Genomic DNA, 23,723 nt, shown 5'->3' on the forward strand with positions numbered 1-23,723 from the left:
TACAATAGCAAAAAGACGCTCGCCAATTTCTACTTTGGAATATATGAAATGTGAACAGTACAGTGAATTTCATGAATAAGTATCAAATAGAAAGTAATACTGAACATCAGAGTCTGTGCATGTTTCCTAAATTCCCCCAGGTTAAAATAAGAGGAAATAGCTGGCTTATGCTGTAATGTGTAGTCTGTTGGCTCTTCAAGGAGCAACATGTTTCAGAGGTACTAAACAGAGTTCTTGTATAGCTCAGATCTTTAGAACATAGTTGGAGAAGTACTTGACTTGGTGACAAAGTTGGTTAATTTGCTCCTGAGCTGCAGGCATTTGTTGGTATCACCTTACAAACTGAATGGAGAGCAGTGGCTGCATGTACAAGAAGTTTTGCTTTTGTTTTTAGTGGACAACCTCACTGATCCAGTTTGCAGCATAACTAAGCAAGTTATCACTAGTGAGCAAGGAAAATAAACATGTTTTGGAGACTGTGCTGCTCAAAAGATCAAATCTAAACAAATATATTTGGTGCCTGATAGCATCTGGATACGGTGAAGCAGCCAGGGGTTTATCTGTACCACATTACCCAGGAGACTTTGGCATCATACCCCAGTTTAGTAAGATAAACTCCGGTGTTTGGTTTGGCAGCTGCTGAATAGCTTATGCGCTCTGTACTAGGAATATTTAAGTAGGCTACATTCTTTTGCTGAAAAATTCTTCATATTGGTGAACAGGAAATTTCCTATGCTGCATCTAGAAAGCAGGACTAGTTGCATCAATAGAGGATACATTAGTAATCAAGCTGCTTAGTCTAAAATGCTCTCTGTCGTTTGCTTTTCATGGATTTGCTTTAAGATGATGAATAGCCTCTTTTCACTAGAAAGTTACTTTTGAGATCCACAGAAATAAAAGAGAGGTTTAATTAGAGAAATATGGTGAGAGAAGTAGTCTCCTGTGGGCTTGGAATGTTTTGGTGGGATGTTTGATATATTTCGTAAGATTTGGAAGGAGAGAGTTTTCAAATTTGTTCTCTTAACAGCTGTGCAAACAAGTAAGAAACAAAAGTAGTGCTATATTTAGGCATACCGAGTATGTAAGAATAGCACATACCATCCCTTTGCCCTTTTTGAATATTTAAAGACCTTTGTCATGTGTCTTGAGGAATAGGGGAAACATACAAAAGACACGGGACTCTAGTTTTGCCTGGCTGATTACCCAAGTACAGTACATGGTCTTTGTAATATTCTGTTTTTAGCGCGATAAAGAACATTTGTGTCTGGGTACTGCCAATAATATCCAGAAGCAAAATCTTGATCAAGATTAAAAATACAATTTCCTGGAAAAGAGCACGAAGTATTTTTTTCCACAGACATCTTTCGGAGTTGTTGTTTTGATGGAAGGCACAGTGCGTGGAGCAGTTTTCAAAGGAAAATATTCTGCTTTTGTAAACGATGCATTATTGTAGGTTTAGGAGAAACAATAAATGTAGAAGGAACTATTTGTAGCCTGAGCCATTCAGCTGATTTTGTTGTTGTTATTTATCAACACATTAAGGTGTAGGAAACAATTATCATAATGTTGGAAGTGTAATTTAACTTGGTATTATTTTAGAGGAGTCTCCTAGAAGCCTCTGTTCCTCTTCCTGCCATTTAGGTTCTGACAGTGCATTGACTTCTATGCCTTCTGTAGCTGCTGTGCTCTTTTTTTGCTTTCTGGGTATTACGCATTTCAAATACCCTGAAAAGAAAGGTTATAAGGAGTTTGTGGTGTGAAGTAAAGCTTAAGAGTCCTCTATTTAAAAGAAGAAGAAAAAAAAAAGCTATATGAAAGTAAGAAAAGTCAGTAACAGTTAATGTAGAAACTTGGCAGATACTATTTATAGTATTTTATGATAGAACATTTTTGTGAAGCATGTAGAAATACAGATATTAGTGTTTGTCTTTATAAATGTATTTTAAAACTTATAGAGGGCTGTTTACTCTTCTTTTTTTTGTTGTTATTTTATGCCTTTGCATTTAAGCTATTCTTCTTTCATCCTACTTGGTAGAAATCTCATGTTTATGGTTTCGGACCTTTTTAAAGGATTTTTATTTGGTGTGCACTATGCTTAGCAGATACCTCTTTATAAGATCTTTGTTCTAATTAGTTTGAAGAAGCTCAGTTTTGCATTTCACAAACATTCCTTGAATGTAAGTTTAAGATTTTTGGCTTACTTCTTTATTGCAATAGCGGTTTTTAACAAAAGCACTCATCCAAGCGGTATCAGGATCATTGTAAAACAAAGAAGAGTCTAGGTGCCTGAATTGTGGAAGTTTGTAATGGATAGATTTGAAAAAAAATGTCATAAGCACTTGAAATGTCTATTTTTGGTTTGTTCTCATCTTTGTTAGGCTGTTTGGTGGTATGGAAATGAACACCGAGATCTTACCAGTAGAATAGCCAGTAGTTGAATTTTCCTTTTAGAATATATATCTTGTTCAAAAAAGGTTGCAATTAACTCAATTTTAGGGATGGTTGATTGTCATCTTAGGGCTGTCTTACAGTGGTGAGCAGGTGGATTAGTGGGATTTATGTTACTGCTATTGAATTGTGCTGTAGTGTGATGACTAATAGCTGGTTTTGGTTTTGCTACTGATGTTCCGGTTTCACATGTTTCACTGGTTTGTTTCACTGTTTTTGCATTTTAGGATATTTTGCTCGTATTGAAAATGGTATCCTTCCCCACTTTTTTCTGTAAAAGGGGAAAGTTTCTATGATACCTGCTTTGACTGTCTACTTAATTTTATTTGAGAACCTGTGACTTATGCAGGAAAAACAGACAGCAAAGATAAAAATGGTAAAAGAGAGAATACATGCATTACATGGCAGCAATACACTAGCATTTTTACTTATAAAAGTCTTCATAACTTCTATGATAACAGTCCCATTTCACTCCTAGGTCTACTATTTCCGACAAGGTCATGAAGCATATGTTGTAATGGCTAAGAAGAACAAAATATATAGTATTAATCCCAAAAAACAACCATGGCATAAAATGGAATTACGGGTATGATTTCTTTTTCATTTTTGTTCAGCATCTTAATGTAAAAAAAAGTTTGGAAACTAACAAAACAAACTTAAAGAAGATTCTTAATGCAGATTATTTCTGATACTGTGCTCTTAATATTTTAGATAGATGGAAGGGGAAAAAGTTAACGTAACTGTCAAATGAAATAAGATCTTAAACTGTACTTTTTCTTTGAAACATTTTAGCAAGTTATGCTAAAATCATGCTTGGTCAGTTTATGCCGATTTTATTTTTAATTTGGTTACATCTCATAGCAGCATATTTTTGAAACAAGTTACAATACAAAGTAATACCTTGGTTTGAAAGACTAAATTTCTAGTATTTGATTTTGACATGTTTTGGCAAAAATCTGGTATTTTCAGTATACCTATATTTTCACGTTTCAGAAAGTTGCTAGTCATCGTAACTTCCATGATGGTATGTAATATTTTGTTGATTCCAGGAGCAAGAGTTGATGAAGATAGTTGGGATTAAGTATGAAGTGGGATTGCCTACTCTCTGCTGTCTTAAACTAGCTTTTCTTGACCCGGATACGGGTAAACTAACTGGAGGATCGTTCACCATGAAGTAAGCACTAGTATATTCAAATTACTTTTCTGTAATTTTGGGTTATTTTGAAAGTCAACGTCATGACTGGAACTTTTGCTTTTGAAGTTTTGAATTCAGAATGTTGAATTATGCTTTACTTCCTGCTCTTGCTATTGTATTGCTTATTAGTTTTGTGTTCTGTTGTCATTAGGTACCATGACATGCCAGATGTCATAGATTTCCTAGTTCTGAGGCAGCAGTTTGATGATGCAAAACATAGACGATGGAATATAGGTGAGTTGTGTGAGTTTGTTTGGGCTTTTTAATGGTTTGTGTTTACATGTCTCCCTGGTTTCATGATAAGTTATTACAAAGTAGGTTATGGTAAATAAATCCTTAATACTATGATGGAAATGGAGGAAAAGTTCTGGCCATATTTGGATGTGGAGTCCCACTTTGTCCTTGACTGAAGCTACAGGCAAGTAAACAAAACATAAAATGTGTTTTGTAAAAGAAAAATAAATCTCACTTGTGTGTTTGCAGGGAGGAATGAAGAATAAATTTTTAGAAATACAGTGTTTATTATAATGTTCAGGTGTTTATCGGAAACTAATAATTTACTTTATCCTATCTGTGATTGAAAGCTCTCTTAAAACTACATTGTTACTAGAGGTTTTTTCCCCAGGTTTTTTCAGGCCTGCTTATTTCTGGAAATACAGAAACACTTTATCAGGCATTTAATATTTATATTCTCTAGATTGCACAAAGAAAATGCCTTTCCCATCTATTTTTGACTTGTTTGAGTAAAGCATTGTATACTGGAGAATGTTAATAACAGGCAAGTCCTCCAGTCAGATCAGCTTCCTAGTCATCTTTTCTGTGCAGTAGCAAAGATCGCCTTTTAACAATGAAATCTAACTAGGAGGAGAAAAACGTGCAGTACAGCAAAATGATTCTCTAAAGTGTGTTTTTTTCAGGAGGTCGTGAAATTTATGTTCTTATTCCTAAGAACATCCTTAGATTGTCGCTGAAACTTAAAAGATTGAGCAAGTATTACTGATTCTTCAGAGTTCAACATGAGTTCTGTTCCCCTAAGAGAGTAATCTGTTTTTGATACCATGTTTGTAGAATTACAGACACCTTTTAAGTCCTCTCTAGTATCTCAGTATATTTTGTAGTGACAAGCTCCCGAAAGTGAAATATTGATAGCCTACTTTTTTTTTTTTTTTTTTTTTTTTTTTAAACCAATTCTCAAATTCTCAGTGTTAAACACATCTTCTGTAAACTAGCAATGATTGATGTACACATTCAATTCCTTCGGCTCTCCTACTCATGAGCTGTGACTAGCATATACGCAGCTGACTTGGTGGCACTTTTTACTGCTTCAGGCAAAGCATCATATAAAAGAGTGGAGGATTTTATTGTAACAACATGATGGTACATCTGATTGCCTGTTCAGAACGAACTGGTATAATACATATTTCTGCAAATACACTGCATCCCTTCATCTATACGCATTATTTCCTTTTTGATGTCCTCTCCTAAGTTCATTGTGACTAAGTAGCCTGAAGAAGTGGCACAGATGGATGTTAGATGCTCTTTCTTATTGATTCTTACCTGATTTTTCTGCCAGAAAAGATGAATTGATATCCTGTCCTTTGCACATCATGACATCCTTGCTTAGTGTGTGTATGCATTGACAATATATAAATTACATAATGCCCTATTAGTACTTTACATGAACTTGTCAAAAAGAACAGCTAGCCTTCAGATCTATAGGGAATATAGTAAAAATTTTAGGCTTCCGAATCAGTAGGAAAATGTCCCTCAATTTCCTCTTTAAAGATCATTACAGCTGAAAGATCCCTTAATTGTCAGGCTTGGTTAACACCTACAAAGATGTCACCATGCTTTGCTGTTTCTTGACAGGTATGGATCTGTGGTCTTCTCCTCTGCCACAATGTAAATGTTTTCCCACAAGTTTATGGCAGCAGTAAAATAATGAGTGCCATACCTCATATGTGAACAGCCTAGCCAGAAGTCAGTTGTCCTAACAGAAATTCAGGAGTAGTGGAGGAAACTTAAATTGTTAGCCCTTCTAACAAGGGCTCAAGGTTATGAGCACAGGTAGCATCTCCTTCCTAGGCTGTCAAGTATATTTCCAGAAACTTGAAGTGTAGAAAGTATTTTTGTAAGCACCAGAAGCATTTATCAAGCTTTCAGTGCAAATAACTTGAGTTTCAGGTCAACACTAATACAGAGTTTGTAACTCTGACAACTGTGTTCATTGTTCAGTTCCTCTTCTGGGTGGTAAGAGTAGCAGTAAAATAGTCTCCTTTTGTGAGACAGTATGAAATGGTAAAGCAGAGATAGCAAAAACACTGATAAAATTGTTACAGCTCTTCCAGGAATCTTCTGAAACACTACCCTTGTCTCTACTTGACACTGTTGATACTTTACTAGTGTATGCTTATTTACTTGGAACAAACCCTGCCCTGTTTTGTTGCACTGTGGAATACGATATATAAATGTTCCATGCAGTTCTGGTTTGTTTTCTCAGGACCACTGTCATTATCATTTCTTATTCCTTTATGATTTCTGCCACTTAGCCTGCAAATCAATATTTTTAGAGCTATTCTTTAGAGAGTTGCTGAATATTAAATTTTCTGGCTCCACTTTAAGTCATTAAAACATTGATCTCTTAACGATCCTTGGTGGTGGTGGGCTTTTTGTGTTTTTTGTTTTGTTTTGTTTTGTTTTTGTGGTAGACTTTTGGTGGTGGTGGTAAGAGGAAGAATATTTACTTACCTGCAGCATTTATAGTTTCTAATACTAAGGGACCCTGTGTTTTAAATGTATGAATCCTTTTAAAAAGAGCATTCTTCTAAAGGTTGAGGAGTTTTGGGTTCTTATTTCTACTTAGATTCTATTTATTGCATATCATTGTCTTATAGTTCAACTAGAATACAAATATCTGGGCTAAAACCTATTCTGATAGGATTCCTTGAGCTTTTGCTATACATATAAGGTAGGTGTACATATAAGATAGGTGATACATGTCTCTTATGTATCAGCTACTTTAAGTTCAACATATGTTTTATATCTCCACCAAGCTAATATCATCTGGTGATACTCAGTTTTGGAAAATTATGCTAAATCCCTCCATTACTTAGAAGTTTCCATCTAATATCTACATAGATGGCTTTCTAGTATCCCACGGATAAAATGACAGAGGTCACTGGAGAGATGGTGATTGAGGAGACTGTTCTGTGAGTGTTTTCATTCACATGCACTTATTTTAGCATTCTTATTTAGCACTGGAATGCTCTGGCTTTTGAGAAATCCAAAGTTGACTGCCGGTGTATACAGTCCTTTAAGTGGTTTTGAACTGCTTAGCACTGGAAAGGCACTCACAATTGTGCCTACTCACATTTCTTTGTAAAACTGCTTGGGAGACTGATCTTTAAGAGCTCTGTGGACTAATTTATTCCTTTAAAATAGATCATCAGCCCTTGTTTAAATTTCTGATCTTGCTTTTAAGATATCTGTGGTATGAATGACTTGGTTCTATTGCATTTGGCACAACTAGGACTTAGTGGAAGTTTTGTATTTGTCCTAGAATTACATAAATGGAACTAATCCATTAAACTAAAAAAAAATAATCAGTACACATTTTGAGAACATTTTGGGAATATACATAGTTGTTAATAATTCAGACAACTTCAGCAAGCACTTGAGCAGAATGTTGTGGGTTTTTTCCTTTTTTGTGGAAATACTGGGGAAAAAAAAACCCTACAGAAGGTGATAAAGTATCTACATGTATAGTCTTCAAATCCCATGAAACCAAAAAAAAAAATGCTGTTCTTGGAATCTCAGATTTAAATTCCATTTGTTCTTGGATTGAGTTAACTGAGTGTTTCACTAAAAAAAATTGTTTCTAAATTTTGTAGCCCGTTTTACAGAAAATATTAGAAATTATGGTGATGTGTGTAACATATTCGGATGTCTCTTTTTTTTTAATAACACTTCTGACCTTTTTGCTCAGCTATACGAATGCTTTGCAGTAGTAAAACCATTTCAAATCATCCTAAGTGACTTTGCTAACCTTTTGAAGAAGCATTAATAAATGTGATTCTTGTATCAGTCATATTGCCTGCATTAGTAAAGGGAATAATTGTCTAAGTTGTGTTTGGAAGTTGTTTATACACACAGCTGAAGAACACCAGAAACCAAGGAGGATGAGCTCAGCAGCATGTAAATGTATTCCCTGTACAGGGGTGTCAGTGCGCAGTTATTTTAAAATAGTGTGTAGTATTTAATGCAAGTAGATTGTAGTTTTAAAGATACAGCATTTGTATGTTTCACCTTTATATGAAATTAAGAAATAAATTCATATATAAAAGTTAGGTGGATATATTTGCAAATCATCAATTGCTTCTGTCTATGCTAATTATTAACTGTTTCATTTAGGTTTAAAGGCAGCATTCAGATTTTTTTTTTTTTTTTTAAAGAATATGATTCATATTTGTCTGTTGGTGCTGCAAATGTTTAAAGAGGTTTCTGTATTCAAGATCTAGCTGAATGTATCTGAAAACTGCTTTACAGAGGAGGAGGAAGGAAGGAGCTTGTATTGATGAAATTATTTTGTGTTCTTACCTAGGTGATCGTTTCAGATCAGTAATAGATGATGCTTGGTGGTTTGGAACAATTGAAAGCCAGGAACCTCTTCAGCCCGATTATCCTGACAGCTTGTTTCAGTGCTACAATGTCTGGTTAGCAAACTTATCTAAAATCTTTTATTTTAATTAGATATTTCATTTGAAGTACTGACTGAGCAACTTCCTTTTATTAAATTCAATCAAGCATCTCACTGTACCAGTTTATTTTAATATTCTGTAATAAATAAATAAGTTATGCTACAGATATTAAATAATTACTTTGTTTAAGCTGTATTAGTAGATAATTTAAATGTGGTTATTTTTAAGCTGGGACAATGGGGATACCGAGAAGATGAGTCCTTGGGACATGGAGCTGATACCAAGTAATGGTATGGTACATTCATAATTTAATTTGCTTTAAGAGTTTTTATGAAGAAGTAAAAAAATGTTGTGTGATTTCACCAGTTAAGGAGTGTAGTACCACCAACCAGTTGCATCTAAATAACATTGTGAATTATTAAAATAAATACGTATCAACATAAATAAACTGATCTTTCCTTTAGGAAAGACATACAACCATACTCAGACAAACAAAACATATGTTAGATTTAGCCGCTAATGGTACAAAATCTCAAAATAGATGGCATACAGTTGCAATTAACTTCTCGTACAGTTAGACAGGTTTGAAGATAGACTTGTGCCCGTGTCAGCTGTAAGGAAGCTGACTGTTCTGCAAGCTGTTAGCCTGCCGGCAGGTAATCAATGCATTAAAGACTCAAGATGCACCAGTGAGAGAGTTTGATAATAGTAGGATTTGCTGCCTGTCTGGTTCAGAAATTGTTGCTGTTAGGCATTGTACAGAGTACAAGAAACCATAAATATTTTTTATTCTTTTAAGCTGTGCACATTTCAAGTTTTTGTTCCATTTCAACCTTTCTTTTAATGAGTACCTCTTACAAGTCAAATACAGAAGCTAGTGTGATAACATGACTAAAGTAAGTAACTGGAACAGGCAGACAACTGAACCTGAACCTGAATTTGTTGCTGTGTCCATAAATACTGATTTTTGTTACACTTCCTTTAAAAAAAAAAAAAAAAAAGAGAGAGAGAGAGAAAGTTAGAGGAGCACTGTGCATCATTCTGTTACATTATGAATCTATTCAATGTCAGCAGGCCCTGAAGAATGCCAGGGTGATGGTGTTTCAGTTTGCTTGCTCAGTAGCTCTGCTTTTAGCATTTGACCTCACAAAACTGGCAGTGTAGAACCACTAAATGGAGACTGGTTAATAAACCAGTCTAACATCAAAGCCATTATCTTAAATTCCATCTGAAAATCATCAACCGCAAATCCTAGTTACATTATGAAGAATTTAGGGTTTTAAGAAAAACAAGCAACGTGAACTTCAGTTATGATAAAGGATTACCTTAGTTGGTTCTAAAATAAATTCTACAGTTAGCTATTTGGAAGAAAGTAAATCTTGTTTAATGGAGGACTTGTACACCAAATTGCATCATAAAGATTTAAATCTTACATACAACAGTAGAAGGGATTCTCAATGTGTCAAAAATGTTTTTGAGCAAATCAGGAACTATGCATTTGTCTTGGTTAGTAGAAAGATGTTATGTATATTTGAATTGATTTTTCTCAGTTACGTGGACTATGTATTTCACCAGATACAAAGATTTGTATTTTATTTAGTTTTCGTGTTACGTTCTAGCTGTATTTCCAGAAGAACTAGGAACTAGTGTTCCTTTAACAGATGATGAGCGTAGAACACTGCTGTACAAACCTCTGGATGGAGAATGGGGCTCCAGGACACGAGACGAGGAGTGTGACAGAATTATTGCAGGGATAAACCAGCTCATGACTCTAGGTAAATTCTGAATATTATAGAAAACATTTTTGTGTTATGTTTTACAGACTATGCTCACGTATACTTCTGAAATTACCAATATCAGTAACTGTTATGTCGTGAAAAAATACACCTTTAATTTCCTGATTAACTGGAATAAAACTTTCTCATAGTACATTTTAAATGTTTCATATAGTAAGTACACATAAAAGCCTACACTTTCTCTTTAATTTCAAAGATAACTATATTTTTTTGGTAGATAATTTGACATACACTAGGGGTTTGGGTCTTGATAAAAACAACTACTTGATTTTGACATTGTGAAGTACAGGCTGAATCACAAATCTCTTGTATGTTCTGTGATAAGCTGCCAGTCTTGGTTCTTGGGTAACAGCAATCATAAATTACATATATATAGGTTGTCACAGATTATTACTTTTATGATTTCGAATTACTCAAAGTGACAGGTTTCACAAATCCCAGAAAATTATTGAAATACTTCTAATATCTAAATATCCCACATTATGACTTCTTTCATGACACACTTAGTAAGAAGCTTTCTATTGCTTCCAAAAGAAACAAAATACCTACATAGTGAACCCATCCAAATTTACAGAATGACATTAAAAAAACGAGAAAATGAAGCTTTGGTTGTTTTCACTGTCTCATCTAAGAGTAACAGTTTTACATTTTGTGTTACATTGTATGGCATACTGCTTAGTTTAGGATTTGACTATAGCATATGTGGTACATACTGGTCCAATGCAGCAGTTGCTAGAACATTCATAAGAGGAAGTAAACAGCTTTTAGAAGAGCAGTCTGTTTAGCATCAACAATTTTTCTGTTTTTAAAGACATTCAAGGAAGACTTTTAAAGGCTTTTGATGCTTTTCTATTACCGCATTTTCCCTTGAGGTGTAAAATGTTAAAATGACATGTTTAAGCATGCATGATGCTTCTAAGCACAGGAGGAAAAAAAATGTGTAGGTGCATAGACTTAGCTTGCTCAGCAATCTTCTGGCATTGTGGTGGATTGGTATGAGATGGCTTCTTTGCTATTTGGAGGGGACAGGAGATTGTATTTTGAGAGTGATTTTTCCTCATATCTTAATGAGATTGAAATACTACGATGACATTTATGGTGAGAATTTAATGAATTGCCTTGTTTGAAATTGGAAGAGTGGCAGTATAAAACCAAATGAAATGAGCCTGTCTTGTAAATAATAATGCTGAATTGCATATCTTCATAATGTATAATTTATACATTTAATTTGACTTTTCAAACACGTATATTTTGCATGCACTCGCCATGTCTCTGAAGAGCGTGGCGCTTCATGCACAACAGGATGGGTACTCACTACAGCGACTGTACTTGCAGCATACACGTCAGCAAGCACTTTTATATCACAAAATAACATTCAGAATATCTAGAGCGGTTATTGTTGTTGGTTTTGGGAAAGTGCCCTGCATTTCAAGCATGAAAAAAATCATGTGCTGTGGGGGGTGGAATTCTTGAGACTCCAAAGGACTGTTCTGTGGTACGTAATAACTTTGACTCCTTTTAACTTCTGTCTAGATATTGCATCTGCGTTTGTGGCACCTGTGGATCTTCAAGCTTACCCAATGTATTGCACTGTTGTGGCATATCCCACGGACCTCAGTACCATTAAACAAAGACTGGAAAGCAGATTTTACAGGTTAGATTCAAGTCTCAGGTACTGCTGTGAAATACTGCCAACTGTGGTTTTGGTAGCTGTTCGTCTCATAATACCTGACTTGGAAATGGGTACAGGTGTGCTCTTTCTGTTTGTCTAATCCTTCACCTAAGTTTCTATTGTATAAGGTTTGTTAAAAAGGATTGAATGTCTCTTCTCCTAAATGTATTTTAGAATTATGTGGTGTAAATTCCTGATAATGCAAATCGTTCCATGTCAGATGCAAATTGCAAAACAGTGCACTTTTTAAGGCTTTTTTTTTTTTTAAATAAGAGAAACCGTAGGCATATTGTACTGGGTCTGGCTGGGATGTTAACTTTCCCTGTAGCAGCCCATACAGCGCTGTGCTCTGCACTTGTAGCTGGAACAGCAGTGGTATCACACCAGTGTTGTGTCTACTGCTGAGCAGTGCTGGCACAGCATCGGGCCTCTCTCTAACCCTCCTAGGGGGTGGGCAAAAAGTGAGAAGAGAAACATCACCAGGGCAGCTGACCTAAACCAACCAAAAGGATATTCCATAACATATAATGTCACACTCAGCAATAAAAGGTGGAAACAGGAAGAAGAGGGGAGGGGTGGGCTCTCGTTGAGAAAATGTCGGTCCTCCTCCCTAACACCAGCTATGTGCGTTGAGGCCTTGCTTCAAGGACGTGGTCAAGCATCGCTCTTTTGTGGGAAGTAGAGAGTAATTTCTTTCCTCTGCACTTCCACATAGCCTTCATTTGTTTTATTTGTTTGTTTCCCTCCCTTTTTTTTTCCCTTTCCCTTTTGCCACTCCCTTTTCCCCTTTCCCTTTTTATTTCCCTTTAGTTAAATTGTTTAGTTCATAATAATCTTTCTTTAATTATCATTTACCTTTAATTAAACTATTCTTATCTCAACCAGTGAGTTGTTCTTTGCTTTACTTCTCCCGCTCCTCATCTAAGGAGGGGGAGTGAGAGAGCGGTTGTGGTGTTTAGCTGCCCAGCACGGTAAAACCACCACATGTATGTAAAGTGTTTTTGACTTAATAGACTTTTTTTGTTTGTTTTTAAACTTGCATAAAGCATTAGATGGAAAATAGCTGCTTAAATGATTGGCCTTGAAATTTTAAATGGTTTTAAAATAAGTTTTAACTTTTTGATACAGTTTTGATCTTTTCCTAAAACACAATTGCAATTGCTGTATTTTATTTGCAATAAATGTTATCTGTGTAGGAGCATGGTCCTTTAAAATACTTCTGTTTCCTTTGGATCTTGGAATCTTTCTGGTTTGGAAATTAGTTTCCCTCTAATACTTCATTTGTAGGATACAAGTGGATAATGTTTTCAGCCAAATTTCAATGTTAATTTGTAGCACTTCAAGTGTACTAACTGAAAATAGCAGTCTAAATTAAAATCACTTTTCATTTTCAAAACTAAACCTGGATATTACATGTTATCATTCACATACATCTTGTTCCATGCTAATTGTGTGGTAAGATATAATTCATCTTGGACTTCTCTAATGTGTTGCAGTCAGAGCTGGCAAGCTCTTTTTTTTCCTTTTTTTTCCCCCCTCCTCTTATCACACAAAAGTATTATCACAAATTATCAGAAAAATACTTATCACAAAGTATTAGCAATTATTTTTGGTCACTATCATACCTTCTTCAGTAAATCACCTTCTACTAGTTTTTAGGATTGCCAAGGCATGGTTAGATACTAGTTGCCTTGTATTGTGCTTTCTAGTGTTTTGGTTTTTTTCTTTAACTTGTGTAGGGGGGACTGTTCAGATTGCTTGAGTTGTCTTAAGTAGCTGCCTGTATGGTTTTTGTTTTTAAACAGAAACACAATGCACACCAGGAGAAAAAAAAAAAAAAACAAAAAAAAAGATTCCCTGTCATTTCTGGCATCATATAGAACTAAACATTGGACCATAAAAATGATAGAATGGTATCTAAATGTTTATGCTACTTAAAATATGTTAAATGATCTCCCACTTCAGTCTATAAAGCCCGGCATTTGAAGTATGGCATTTCTTTTCATTTTGTTTTGCCAGTATGAACATAGAAAATCTTTTTTAGATAGATTTATTTTTTTCATTTTTTCTTTGAATGTGCATTGTTTCTCACAATGCTATGGCAATTCTGTAGTTAGGTCATTAAATCAGAGCTATGTGAGGAATGCTGGTCTTGTCTACCTATCAGAAAAAAAACTGTACTTTTAATAATTTCTTTTTATTTAATAAATTTATTTTTTTTTAATAAAAAGAGCCTGAGGAAGCTACCTTCTGCTGGTCATGTAGGGCAGTATGTCTGTGCCTGTATATTTTCTGATTTAATGTCAAAACGTGATGAATGGGATAATAAGATTTAAAGAGGAATGATTGAATACTTTTTCCCCTGTTTTGTGATACATTTTCAGAAATGTAATCTTTTTGATACTTTCTTTTCCTCATTCCTTCTCCACTTCTTTCATACACAGGCGACTTTCTTCATTAATGTGGGAAGTCCGATACATTGAACATAACACTCGCACATTTAATGAGCCTGGAAGTCCTATTGTCAAGTCTGCCAAATTTGTCACAGATCTGCTGCTGCACTTCATAAAGTGAGTTGCTTAGTAGGTCTACTATTATTCTGTCTCTTACCAAGGTACTTGGCTTTTTGAAATAGTAATTTTAAAGTCTGCTGTTGGGACAGAAAAGAAGAAAGTTTGTGTTTACAAAACAAGAGTAGACAAGATTGCAAAACAGATGAAATTTTATAATACATTGACTAGTATAGATTGGCATTTTATTTCAAAAGTGTATTTTATAGACTTTTTGCTAAATAATAAAAAATGTGTCTTAGTATCTTCATGGAACAATATTTACAGGTAAGTTAAGAGCTTTAGTATTGAGTTTTAATGCTGCCTGTGTTAATATAACTGGGAATTTAATTCTAAAATATTTATAACTGGATGAGTCTGAAAATGGTGGTTGATAAAATTAAAATTGGAAGCTTTGTAGTCAAAAGAAATATTCATCTCAAACTTTCTTTTTTTGTTACTGCCCATAAAAAATGGAATCTGTGAGAAATATTTCAGAGTTCTCAGGTGACACATTAGCAGATGTAAAGTTTGTAAGAGCCTACTGCATCTGTTGTCTTGATTTGCTTGTATGTAGCGAACACTGCTGTTCCTACTCTGTAAAAATGGCAAGATACGTTACTAGTTGAGCAAAACATTGAATGTGCTCATTAAAAACATTAGACTTATGTATTTGGAAATCTAAGACATGTAACTGTACATAAATCTTTGAGATCTTTAATGCCATTGATTTCTGATACTGGCTGAACAGCAAAAAATACTTAATTGTTTCAGACATTAAAATTTTAGTGAAATATACTTTTAGGAACACATATGCACCTGAAAGGTTTCACTGTTAATAATTTTGTTCTTTAACATCTTTATCCAACGTAGTTTCTCTTTTTGATTAATTAAGCAGATTGGGAATTTTGAGTGTGTGGTTTTAATTGACTTACCAAAATTAATGCATCATGTAGATATTCTTATTTAATAACAGCCTATACCTTATGCCAATTAGTATACTCATTTCAGTGAACTAGTAATACATAAAAAGTCCAGGCTTGCAAAGATTTTGTTAGGTTTCTAACTACCTAGACCAACAAAGGACAACCCCATGGTTTTAATGAGTGAAATTAGATCTAGATATCTCTCACTATCTAGGGGTTAGTCTCTAAAGTTAACTATATATCTTAGAAGCAAAATTGGTTTTTGGTTTTGTTGTTGTTGTTTATTTTTTCCTACTACTGTCATCCTCCTAATATTCTTTTGGCACTAAACACTCTATCGCTTTTTTGGGGAATGAGTTCATAAATATTTTCCTTACTCTATGCAAAATACAGTTGATTCCATAGGTGAAGATGGAAAATAAATGTTAGTGTGTATTTCTTCTTGCACAGAGACCAGAGTTGCTATGACATCATTCCATTATACAATTCAATGAAGAAGAAAGTGTTGTCTGACTCTGATGAGGTAAGTGGTTGTGTCTTAGACACTCGCATTGCTAGACTGGAGAAATGGGACTGATGCCTCTTTCCCACTTGATGTAAAAGGACGGTATTCAGTCACTGTAACAAAGTACTGAAACAACTGGATGTTTCTTTATGTTAACTTGGTTACTGGTAAAAATCCAGCCTCCTCTTCTCCTGTACTGCAGAGAGCATTAACTGTTTATTGGAGATTGTTTAGACATCTGAGTGGTTCTCAAACTGACGGTTGCATTAAAGAGATAAGGATAGGATTGTGAAGACTCAAATTATAAAGTGAATTATAAAAGAACTCACCTACTCATATATGCTTATATTTTTTTAACCTTTTTATGCGACTCATTATCTTGCTCAAAGGAAGAAGAGAAAGATACAAATATGCCAGGAACTTCCACTAGAAAAAGAAAGGTAAAATTGTACTCCTTTTTTTTTTTTTTAATGATTTATAGTGCTGTAAATAATTCACAGTGCGTTTGTAAACAAATGAATATAAAACTGAAAATGTTTTATTATTGTGTAATCACCTTTTGGAAAGTTTTGAACTTAGAGTGATTGAAGTGTTACTCTTCTGAGCTGTGCAATGTGAAAGCATTTCCGTACATACTGTTGCACATTACTAATTAATGAATTAGAATTTATATCCTGCAGGGTACCTTTTCCCTTTGATTTTGTAAAAAGAGATAGTTTATTTAATAAATAACAGACCATACTGTCATTTCAGGATCATCAGCCGAAGCGGCGGCTACGTAATAGAGCCCAGTCGTATGACATTCAGTCATGGAAGAAGCAGTGTCAGGAGCTGCTGAATCTCATTTTTCAGTGTGAAGACTCTGAACCATTTCGACAACCGGTGGATCTCCTTGAATATCCGGTGAGTGTTCTCAGACAGGAAAGCTGGTTGTAATACAGTCAGTCAGTTCTTTAATTGTGAACATTCTTTCAACTCACTTAATCGAAACTTCAGGCAGCATTATTCACAGAACTATTCTGTCAGTTTTTGGTTGTCACTTGATGATAATATTCATTGTCTCTTTAAAGTAGTTTCAAAATAAATTGTACTTCTCTACTCACTTAAATAGTGTAGTAGCAAAATGTTTTATGTTAAGGGATGACTATGTTGTTGAGTAAACAGCATTTGCAATTGAGACACTTGTTTCTTTTTCTGAGTGAAAAATAGTCATATATCAATGGAATATGTTTGATTTCTTGTTGTGACAAATGTTGTCATGGCCAATTTTTGGTTTTCATTTTGGACGTGTAGAAAATATGAGTAATTTTCATATCACAGTCATCGGGGCTGTTGGGGAAGAAGTGCCGACTGAAGCACTGTAGTGATATTTTGTTATTATATTAGCTGTAATAACAACTGAGTTTCTCCAATTTCACTTTCTGCCTGGGTGATTTCACTAGAGTTCAGATGTAACTACAGAATATTTTAACAAAAATCTTGCTGCCTTGGATCTCTTTTCTAGACTAGTTTTACCTTAAATAACAAAGCAAAGGTTTTCATAATTTTTTCTTTTAAATACTACTCTGAGGTGATTAGCTTGGGGGCAACTATTTGTCTGAGTTAGAAAAAAGAAAAGCTCATGTTTTGGAAGTTGGTGGTAGGTCTGTGTTGATGCTCTGGCAAACCATTGGGCACCAAATTTTTTGAAGTAAGCTAAACTTCATGCTGTGGCTAGCTACAAGGAGCCACCTTTTGCAATTCAGATCCTCAGATGATCTGATAGAGAACACCTTACTAGGGTTTGGCATGAAACACTCTGCTCCCTAGTGCCTCTTTAACATTAAGAGGTACTTGCATAGGTTACATGTGTTCTGGTGGATTACCCCACCTTCTTGTCATATGGGTATTTGAGCTTCTTGTTATGTGTACTGTTTCTTCTCTAGCCTAGAAAAACTTCAGTGGTTGATTTGAACAAGGTCATATTTCAGCCTGTGGAGTTTTCATTATTTCAGTGTTACTTTCTTAAATTGTCAGCTCTCCATCTGGGAGACTGCTCAGGTTTCAGCAGAGATGCACCAAGACTGTCATCAGGTTCAAACATTCTAACTTCACGTTTTAAAGCTAGTATGTGAGAACAGTATTAGGTTTAGTACTGAGTTGTTAAACCATCCAGAGAGCTTGTAGTCATGTTTTTATATCCGTTATCTCCATGAGAGTATGTCAGTACTTAACCCTTAGGAGCCAGAAATTTTTGAGCTCGATATATCCGGAAATCATTTTGCAAAATGAATTAAATCTTGTGTCATTTAACTTCTAAACTTGGTCCTTTTGAGTATGTTTGTGAGGAGTTGAGTTATGTATGAGTAGGAAGGAGCACATGTCTTCATTGGTCTTCCAGATGTATTTTCAAGGAGGACTGTTTGGTTTTAATAGATTTATCAAATGCTTCCAAATGAAAATAAGTCTTAAAAAAAAAATTGTAATAGGTTGTTTTGCTGTTTTTTAACAGGATTATAGAGATATCATTGACACTCCTATGGATTTTGCTACTGTTAGAGAAACACTGGAAGCTGGTAACTATGAGTCACCAATGGAGTTATGTAAAGATGTGAGGCTTATTTTCAGCAATTCCAAGGCCTATACACCAAGTAAAAGATCAAGGGTAAGACTTCATTTTTTGTCTGAAAGAATATTTATAGCTGGGAAGAAAAAAAAAAAGGGACAGAAAAACAGATAATGTAATTGATTACTTAAAAAAAAAAAGTTTTTCTCATCTTCAGACATGAATATTTCTGAGAAAGTATTACAACTTTGTATTTTAAAGGAGTGCATGCTGTTTAAATGTCTGAAATCTGATATTCTGCAAGCGTGTTTCAAGGTGGATCTAGTGGGAGGGCCACACTAAAGAGAAGATCTGTAGAAATGTGATTATGATCAGTAGGGGAAGGTAACTGATATTTTGGGGAAGAAACCAGATTACCAGTGTGCATGCAGATTCCCCCAAATTCTTCCACTTTCAAAGTTGCCTAAAACTGAAATATCACACAGAGTTGTGATAATGATATTCTACTCTGTTCACTACTATGTGGTGATACTGTAAAGAGGCACTTACCCAGTTCTATTTCTCAGAAATCTTATGTAAAACATGAGCCTACAAAGCCATTGTTGCTGAGCTGATACTGAAATGCCCTGCCAGTGGTAAAGTTCTTAATATTTTCTCTCACATTGACACGTAGGTGCAGTATCTGTTAGAGGTGAAAGGTACAAAATGTAGTTTTTGTTCAAGGCTACTTAGGCATGCCCAAAGCTACTTGGTAGCTTTTCTTCTCCTAATACGGTTTAGGTGTTAGACTAAAATCCTCACTAGCTTCTGTGCCTGGCTGTTTTAAACAGCAAATTAATCATCAGGACTTCATTGTCTTAAAAGGCATGGACAAAATGTCTTCGTAGGTGGCCTTAGCAAGTAGGTGGCACTGATCAGTGATTGATCTCTTTTCAGACAGTAATTGTTCCACTCAAGTCCCTTGTCTTTCATCACATCAAAGTGCGGGGATTTTGGGGTAGATCTAGATTTTTTTTTGTGCGTTTTTTCTTTCTCTCCTGAAAGCAAGATAGGAGAATGTTGGCCATAGTCTCAGCTCCAGTTTGGTTTAAATGACTTTTTTTTTTTTTCTTTTTTTTTTTTTTCTCTTGGCTGACTGGTTTAGAATTTTAGCTCTTTAGTTTAGATTATAGCTCTTCTCTCTTTTACTTAGAAGCATAAGTGGAATGTTCTGGTGTCAGGAATTTTAATATTTCAGAACCTATGTACTTCCATGCATAGGCTTGCAATACATTGTTGCTGAATGGTTATGTTTTTACTCTGATTCTTGTCATTTAGTGATATTTTTAGCACCTTACCTTACATCACTGATGCTTTTCTGGAAGAGTAATCCTAAACCTATCTGCTTTTTATTCTTGACACATCAGGCATAATGTTTTTGTCTAGTTCTTACAGATTTTCCTATAAAACTTCCTTGGCTGTCCTCTCCAGAAATGCATTCAGTTTCTGTCACTTTGACTGTTTAGGCTGGCACTCAGATAATTCCCTGTGTCTTTAGGTAGGCTACTGCTACAATATTGTCTTTGTGTTTCATGTTCCAAGACTGTGGTTTCCCTTCTTAATTTATCTACTCAGTTCATTTATGAGTTTTTGTTTCCAGAATTAACAGCAACTGTGTGCCATTAGTTAGTTGTGATCTAAACTGAATTTGACTGGTTCTCTCTGTAAACTATCCAAGGCTGGAGGGGGGAAAAAAAAAAAAAAAAAAAAAAAAAGAAGTTTCTACAAAATTCTAATTCATCAATTGTAGTTTTTGCAACCAACTAGTATCCACCACTAGTATCAATTCATCCATAAGAGAAATAAAGTGATGTTCAAATACAGGATATATGAGTGCAGCATAATGCAGAAGATTGGATTTCTTAACCCTCAGTATGACAAAGTAAATTCCTGTAAGGGTCTCTCTGTTTCCGCAGAACTAGAAAGGAACACGTTCTGGAAGGGCAGTTGGAAAGTGACAGCTGGAAACATGTCACTTCTGGTTTTTCATTCTGCTTGTGTGTACGATCTTCAGTCATAGTACACTTTTTCCAACCGTGAAAACACTTAATGCAAACCTTTGCATGGATTAGTGTAAATTTGTTGTGAGAAACTGTAAATTTCCTTAAAACTTTTCCATATTAACCAGTATCCATTTCTAGCTATTGCTCAACTGTAAATAAATAAGGTGATAGATGATGCTTTAGAAGACTGGAAAACTTTCTCATTTCCTGGTATTTCTTTTTTTAGATCTACAGCATGAGTTTGCGCCTTTCTGCTTTCTTTGAAGAACACATAAGTTCTATTTTATCGGATTATAAATCTGCCCTGCGTTTTCATAAAAGAAATACGATAAAGAAACGAAGGAAAAAAAGAAGTAGAAGCAGCTCAGTTTCCAGTAGTGTTGCATCCAGGTACATTCATTTTTTACAGTATTCATGAAATGCTGCGCAAGTTTGACATTCCTAAATAGCAGAACTTAGCGTGGTAGTTTTTTAATACTTCCTTTTACTATTCCCTGTATAGCTTTGAAATGCAAGTCCCTATGGTGTGGAAGATTTTTAAACTTTAACTAGAGCTGTCCTAGTGTAAGTGCTTAACATTCAAATAACTGCTAACCGTGTACAGGAAATCTCAGCCTTCAGCCCCATTAGGATAGTGATGGCATCATGCTCTGTCATATAAATATAGCATTTTTTATGGCCCTTCACTGAAAATTCACTTTTCAGAAGCTCACAACCGCATGAATTTCAACAGAAAATGTCATATTTTTAACTTACTTCATACAGAGATGGTCATTTTTCTTCCACAGTCTCAGACACTAGCACTAAATTTTATTTATTCCTGTAACATATGAAAGTGGTCATCCAGGTTTCAAATTGTTGCTCCTTTTGCAGCCCTGAAAGGAAGAGGAGATTAATAAAACCTCAAGTGAAGGCAGAAACTTCTGCCTCCTCGTCATCTTCTGCACCTGCACGATCAACAGCACTGAGACATGCCCCACCTCAGATGAATGGAAAAGCAGCTGAAACCTCTTCACTTGTGCGGACTAGAAGCAATAGGGGTACAACAGATGCAGCTGCTACGGAGCAACCATCTACTTCTTCAGGGGCAAAGCCTTTAACAATAAAGCCTTTAATTACAAAACCTAATACTACTGCAGGGACAGGAAAGTCAGGTAAGTTCATTTTGGGGGTTGTTCGTTTCTTTTCTTTTTTCTTTCTCCTTCACAAACAATGTTTTTAAATATAAACTTCACATTTTTTAAAAATCAAATGTATTTGTCTCAGATAAGACTGGGTGCTGTTTTCAAGCTGCTCGGCCTTGAGGTTTGTCAGAAGAAAGGTTAAGCTATGTTATTTAATGCAGGAATCTTTCACTTCCAGATCACTGATTCAAGTTGCTTGCTTGTAGAAGAACATGAGTGACTTTCTTTTAGCCAGATAAGATTGGGCACGGTATAAAGTACTTCTAAAAATACATATTTTCTTTTTTTCTTCTAGTACTGGAGAATTCAACCAAACATTCCAAGAACCAGAATATTTTACCAATCCCTAGCCAATCTGATAACAGTCATAACACTAGGAATAATTCCACAAAAGAAAATCCTGAGAAAGAGAAGCAAATCAAACGCAAAGTAAAATCCTCCACTGTTAATCAACAAGGTCAAGGTATGGAGTTTTTTGGTAATATTTACCCCCACACACACCTTGGTATTGACGTAGTAGTTCTAGTGGCACCTTAGACTTGATATTTTGGGGGTGGAGCATTTAATATGTACTGTGATGATCTTGCAGAAAAAGTCTAATGGAATAATTATTAACCAGTCATGGTTAGTTTCCTTTTTGACAATTAGCCAAGTAGTTGATGGTTTTGGCTATTCTCGACACGATTTGCACGGTGTGATAAGTGTTGTGTAGCCAATTTTGATATGTTAAATTATCTTTACCTTCTTTTAAATTATTACAAGGGTAATACTTTCAATGTATTACAACTAGCTTATGAGTTCTAAAACCTCAAAGCAGACTTTTGCAGGGTCACACTTGAAACCCTGTGGGTTTTACCTGCCTTTGTTTGTTTAGGTTACATTTGGCTCATTAACATTGTGTGATGTCACTCCCCACAACCATGAGCATAAATATGGGAGCATTGCAGCTGCATTTTTTCTTTCATTTTGTGTCACAGCAAGATAGAACTGTGTAGTGTTTGCTCTTTCTGTTGAACACATTTGTATGGGTTCATTGGACTCAGTTTCATGTAATCTTCTGACTGAACTTGCTTGGTCTTTTGATGTCTGAATATGTTCAAACTCAAGGTTTCTGTGGAGACTGAAATTAGATCTCCCAGACATAAAAGCTCTCCTGCTTATGAAGGAGCTTTGAACTGTTACAAAGTTGTTATGAAGAGCTAGATCCTCTGAGTATTTTTATTTTCTGGAGATGGAGAAATGGTAGTCTGCAAATTGGGCCCCACCTAATTAATCTTGTTACTGCCTGTAGCCCTCTTCTCCCTGAGGATTTCTTCTTTCTTACTCTTCCATGCTTCTGAACAAGCAACTCGTGGTCTGATCAGTTAAATTCTCTGTCCATTCCTTGCCAGCTTTCTCACAAAGGTCTCGATTGTTACTGTACGGCATGGCAGAATATGTACCCATCCTGAACCTGAGGATCGGTAATGTCACAGAGATGGATTTGGTTTACCTGATCCTCTCTCCTGCACAACCACTCGTGAAAGTGGAGCCTTGTGCTGTTAGTAGACTTATGGGGCACACTTAATCACAGCAGGACCACAGTGTGCATAGACACTCAGTCACAGAAGTGGTTGCAGCACCATGCTGGCTATGAGTCATATTGTATTTAGGCAAGGGCGGTGTTACCAGAACACCTCCATACGAGGTCCTGTGACATGCCCCACTGAGAAAGTTCGGTAACACTTGGCTAAGAAAACCTCATAGCTCATATGAGTCTCCAAGCAAACACCTTCTGACATTTGTCTGATCATGTAAAAAAATTTGTGCAGATTGCATCCATTCTTTTTTGAAGTCTTCGTAATTTTTACCCTTGCCCTCACTTATTTTTTAAATAGCCCTGGTCTAATGAATTCATTGTAAAGGATGCTGCCTTGGGCTGAAAGAAGGTTTCTCGTTTATCCAGAGATAACTTGCTGTGAAGCGTTGCTACTCCTTATGGCAGTGCTTCTTGAGAAACTTTGCTGTTGCAGATATCAAGTATGAGTTTTTGGACACGTGTTGCATCAGCCAAGAAAAAAAACCTTACCTGTTCCCTGTTCTGGCTTTTTGTTTTTTCCCCTTTGTCTCAAGCTACCTTGAGCTTATTAGCCCAGCTACAGTTAATCCTCATTGTGTACTAGCG

The 23,723-nt window shown here is 35.5% G+C and overlaps 1 protein-coding gene across 2 annotated transcripts in view; it reads left to right on the forward strand.

The window, feature by feature from the left end:
* Window positions 1-23,723, forward strand: part of PHIP (PHIP subunit of CUL4-Ring ligase complex) — a 119,297-nt gene that overhangs the window by 88,984 nt on the left and 6,590 nt on the right. For both annotated transcript variants that reach the window (XM_082756363.1, XM_082756362.1), the window contains exons 25-39: window positions 2,927-3,034; window positions 3,498-3,622; window positions 3,795-3,877; window positions 8,244-8,355; window positions 8,569-8,630; window positions 9,960-10,115; window positions 11,670-11,790; window positions 14,253-14,378; window positions 15,734-15,806; window positions 16,178-16,228; window positions 16,542-16,691; window positions 18,280-18,432; window positions 20,602-20,765; window positions 21,249-21,529; window positions 21,855-22,022. In XM_082756363.1, coding sequence (XP_082612489.1) covers window positions 2,927-3,034; window positions 3,498-3,622; window positions 3,795-3,877; window positions 8,244-8,355; window positions 8,569-8,630; window positions 9,960-10,115; window positions 11,670-11,790; window positions 14,253-14,378; window positions 15,734-15,806; window positions 16,178-16,228; window positions 16,542-16,691; window positions 18,280-18,432; window positions 20,602-20,765; window positions 21,249-21,529; window positions 21,855-22,022 — 1,933 coding nt within the window. The remainder of the gene's footprint in view (window positions 1-2,926; window positions 3,035-3,497; window positions 3,623-3,794; window positions 3,878-8,243; window positions 8,356-8,568; window positions 8,631-9,959; window positions 10,116-11,669; window positions 11,791-14,252; window positions 14,379-15,733; window positions 15,807-16,177; window positions 16,229-16,541; window positions 16,692-18,279; window positions 18,433-20,601; window positions 20,766-21,248; window positions 21,530-21,854; window positions 22,023-23,723) is intronic.

This window comes from Aythya marila (genome assembly GCF_965140915.1).
Source record: "Aythya marila genome assembly, chromosome: 3".
NCBI lineage: Eukaryota > Metazoa > Chordata > Aves > Anseriformes > Anatidae > Aythya > Aythya marila.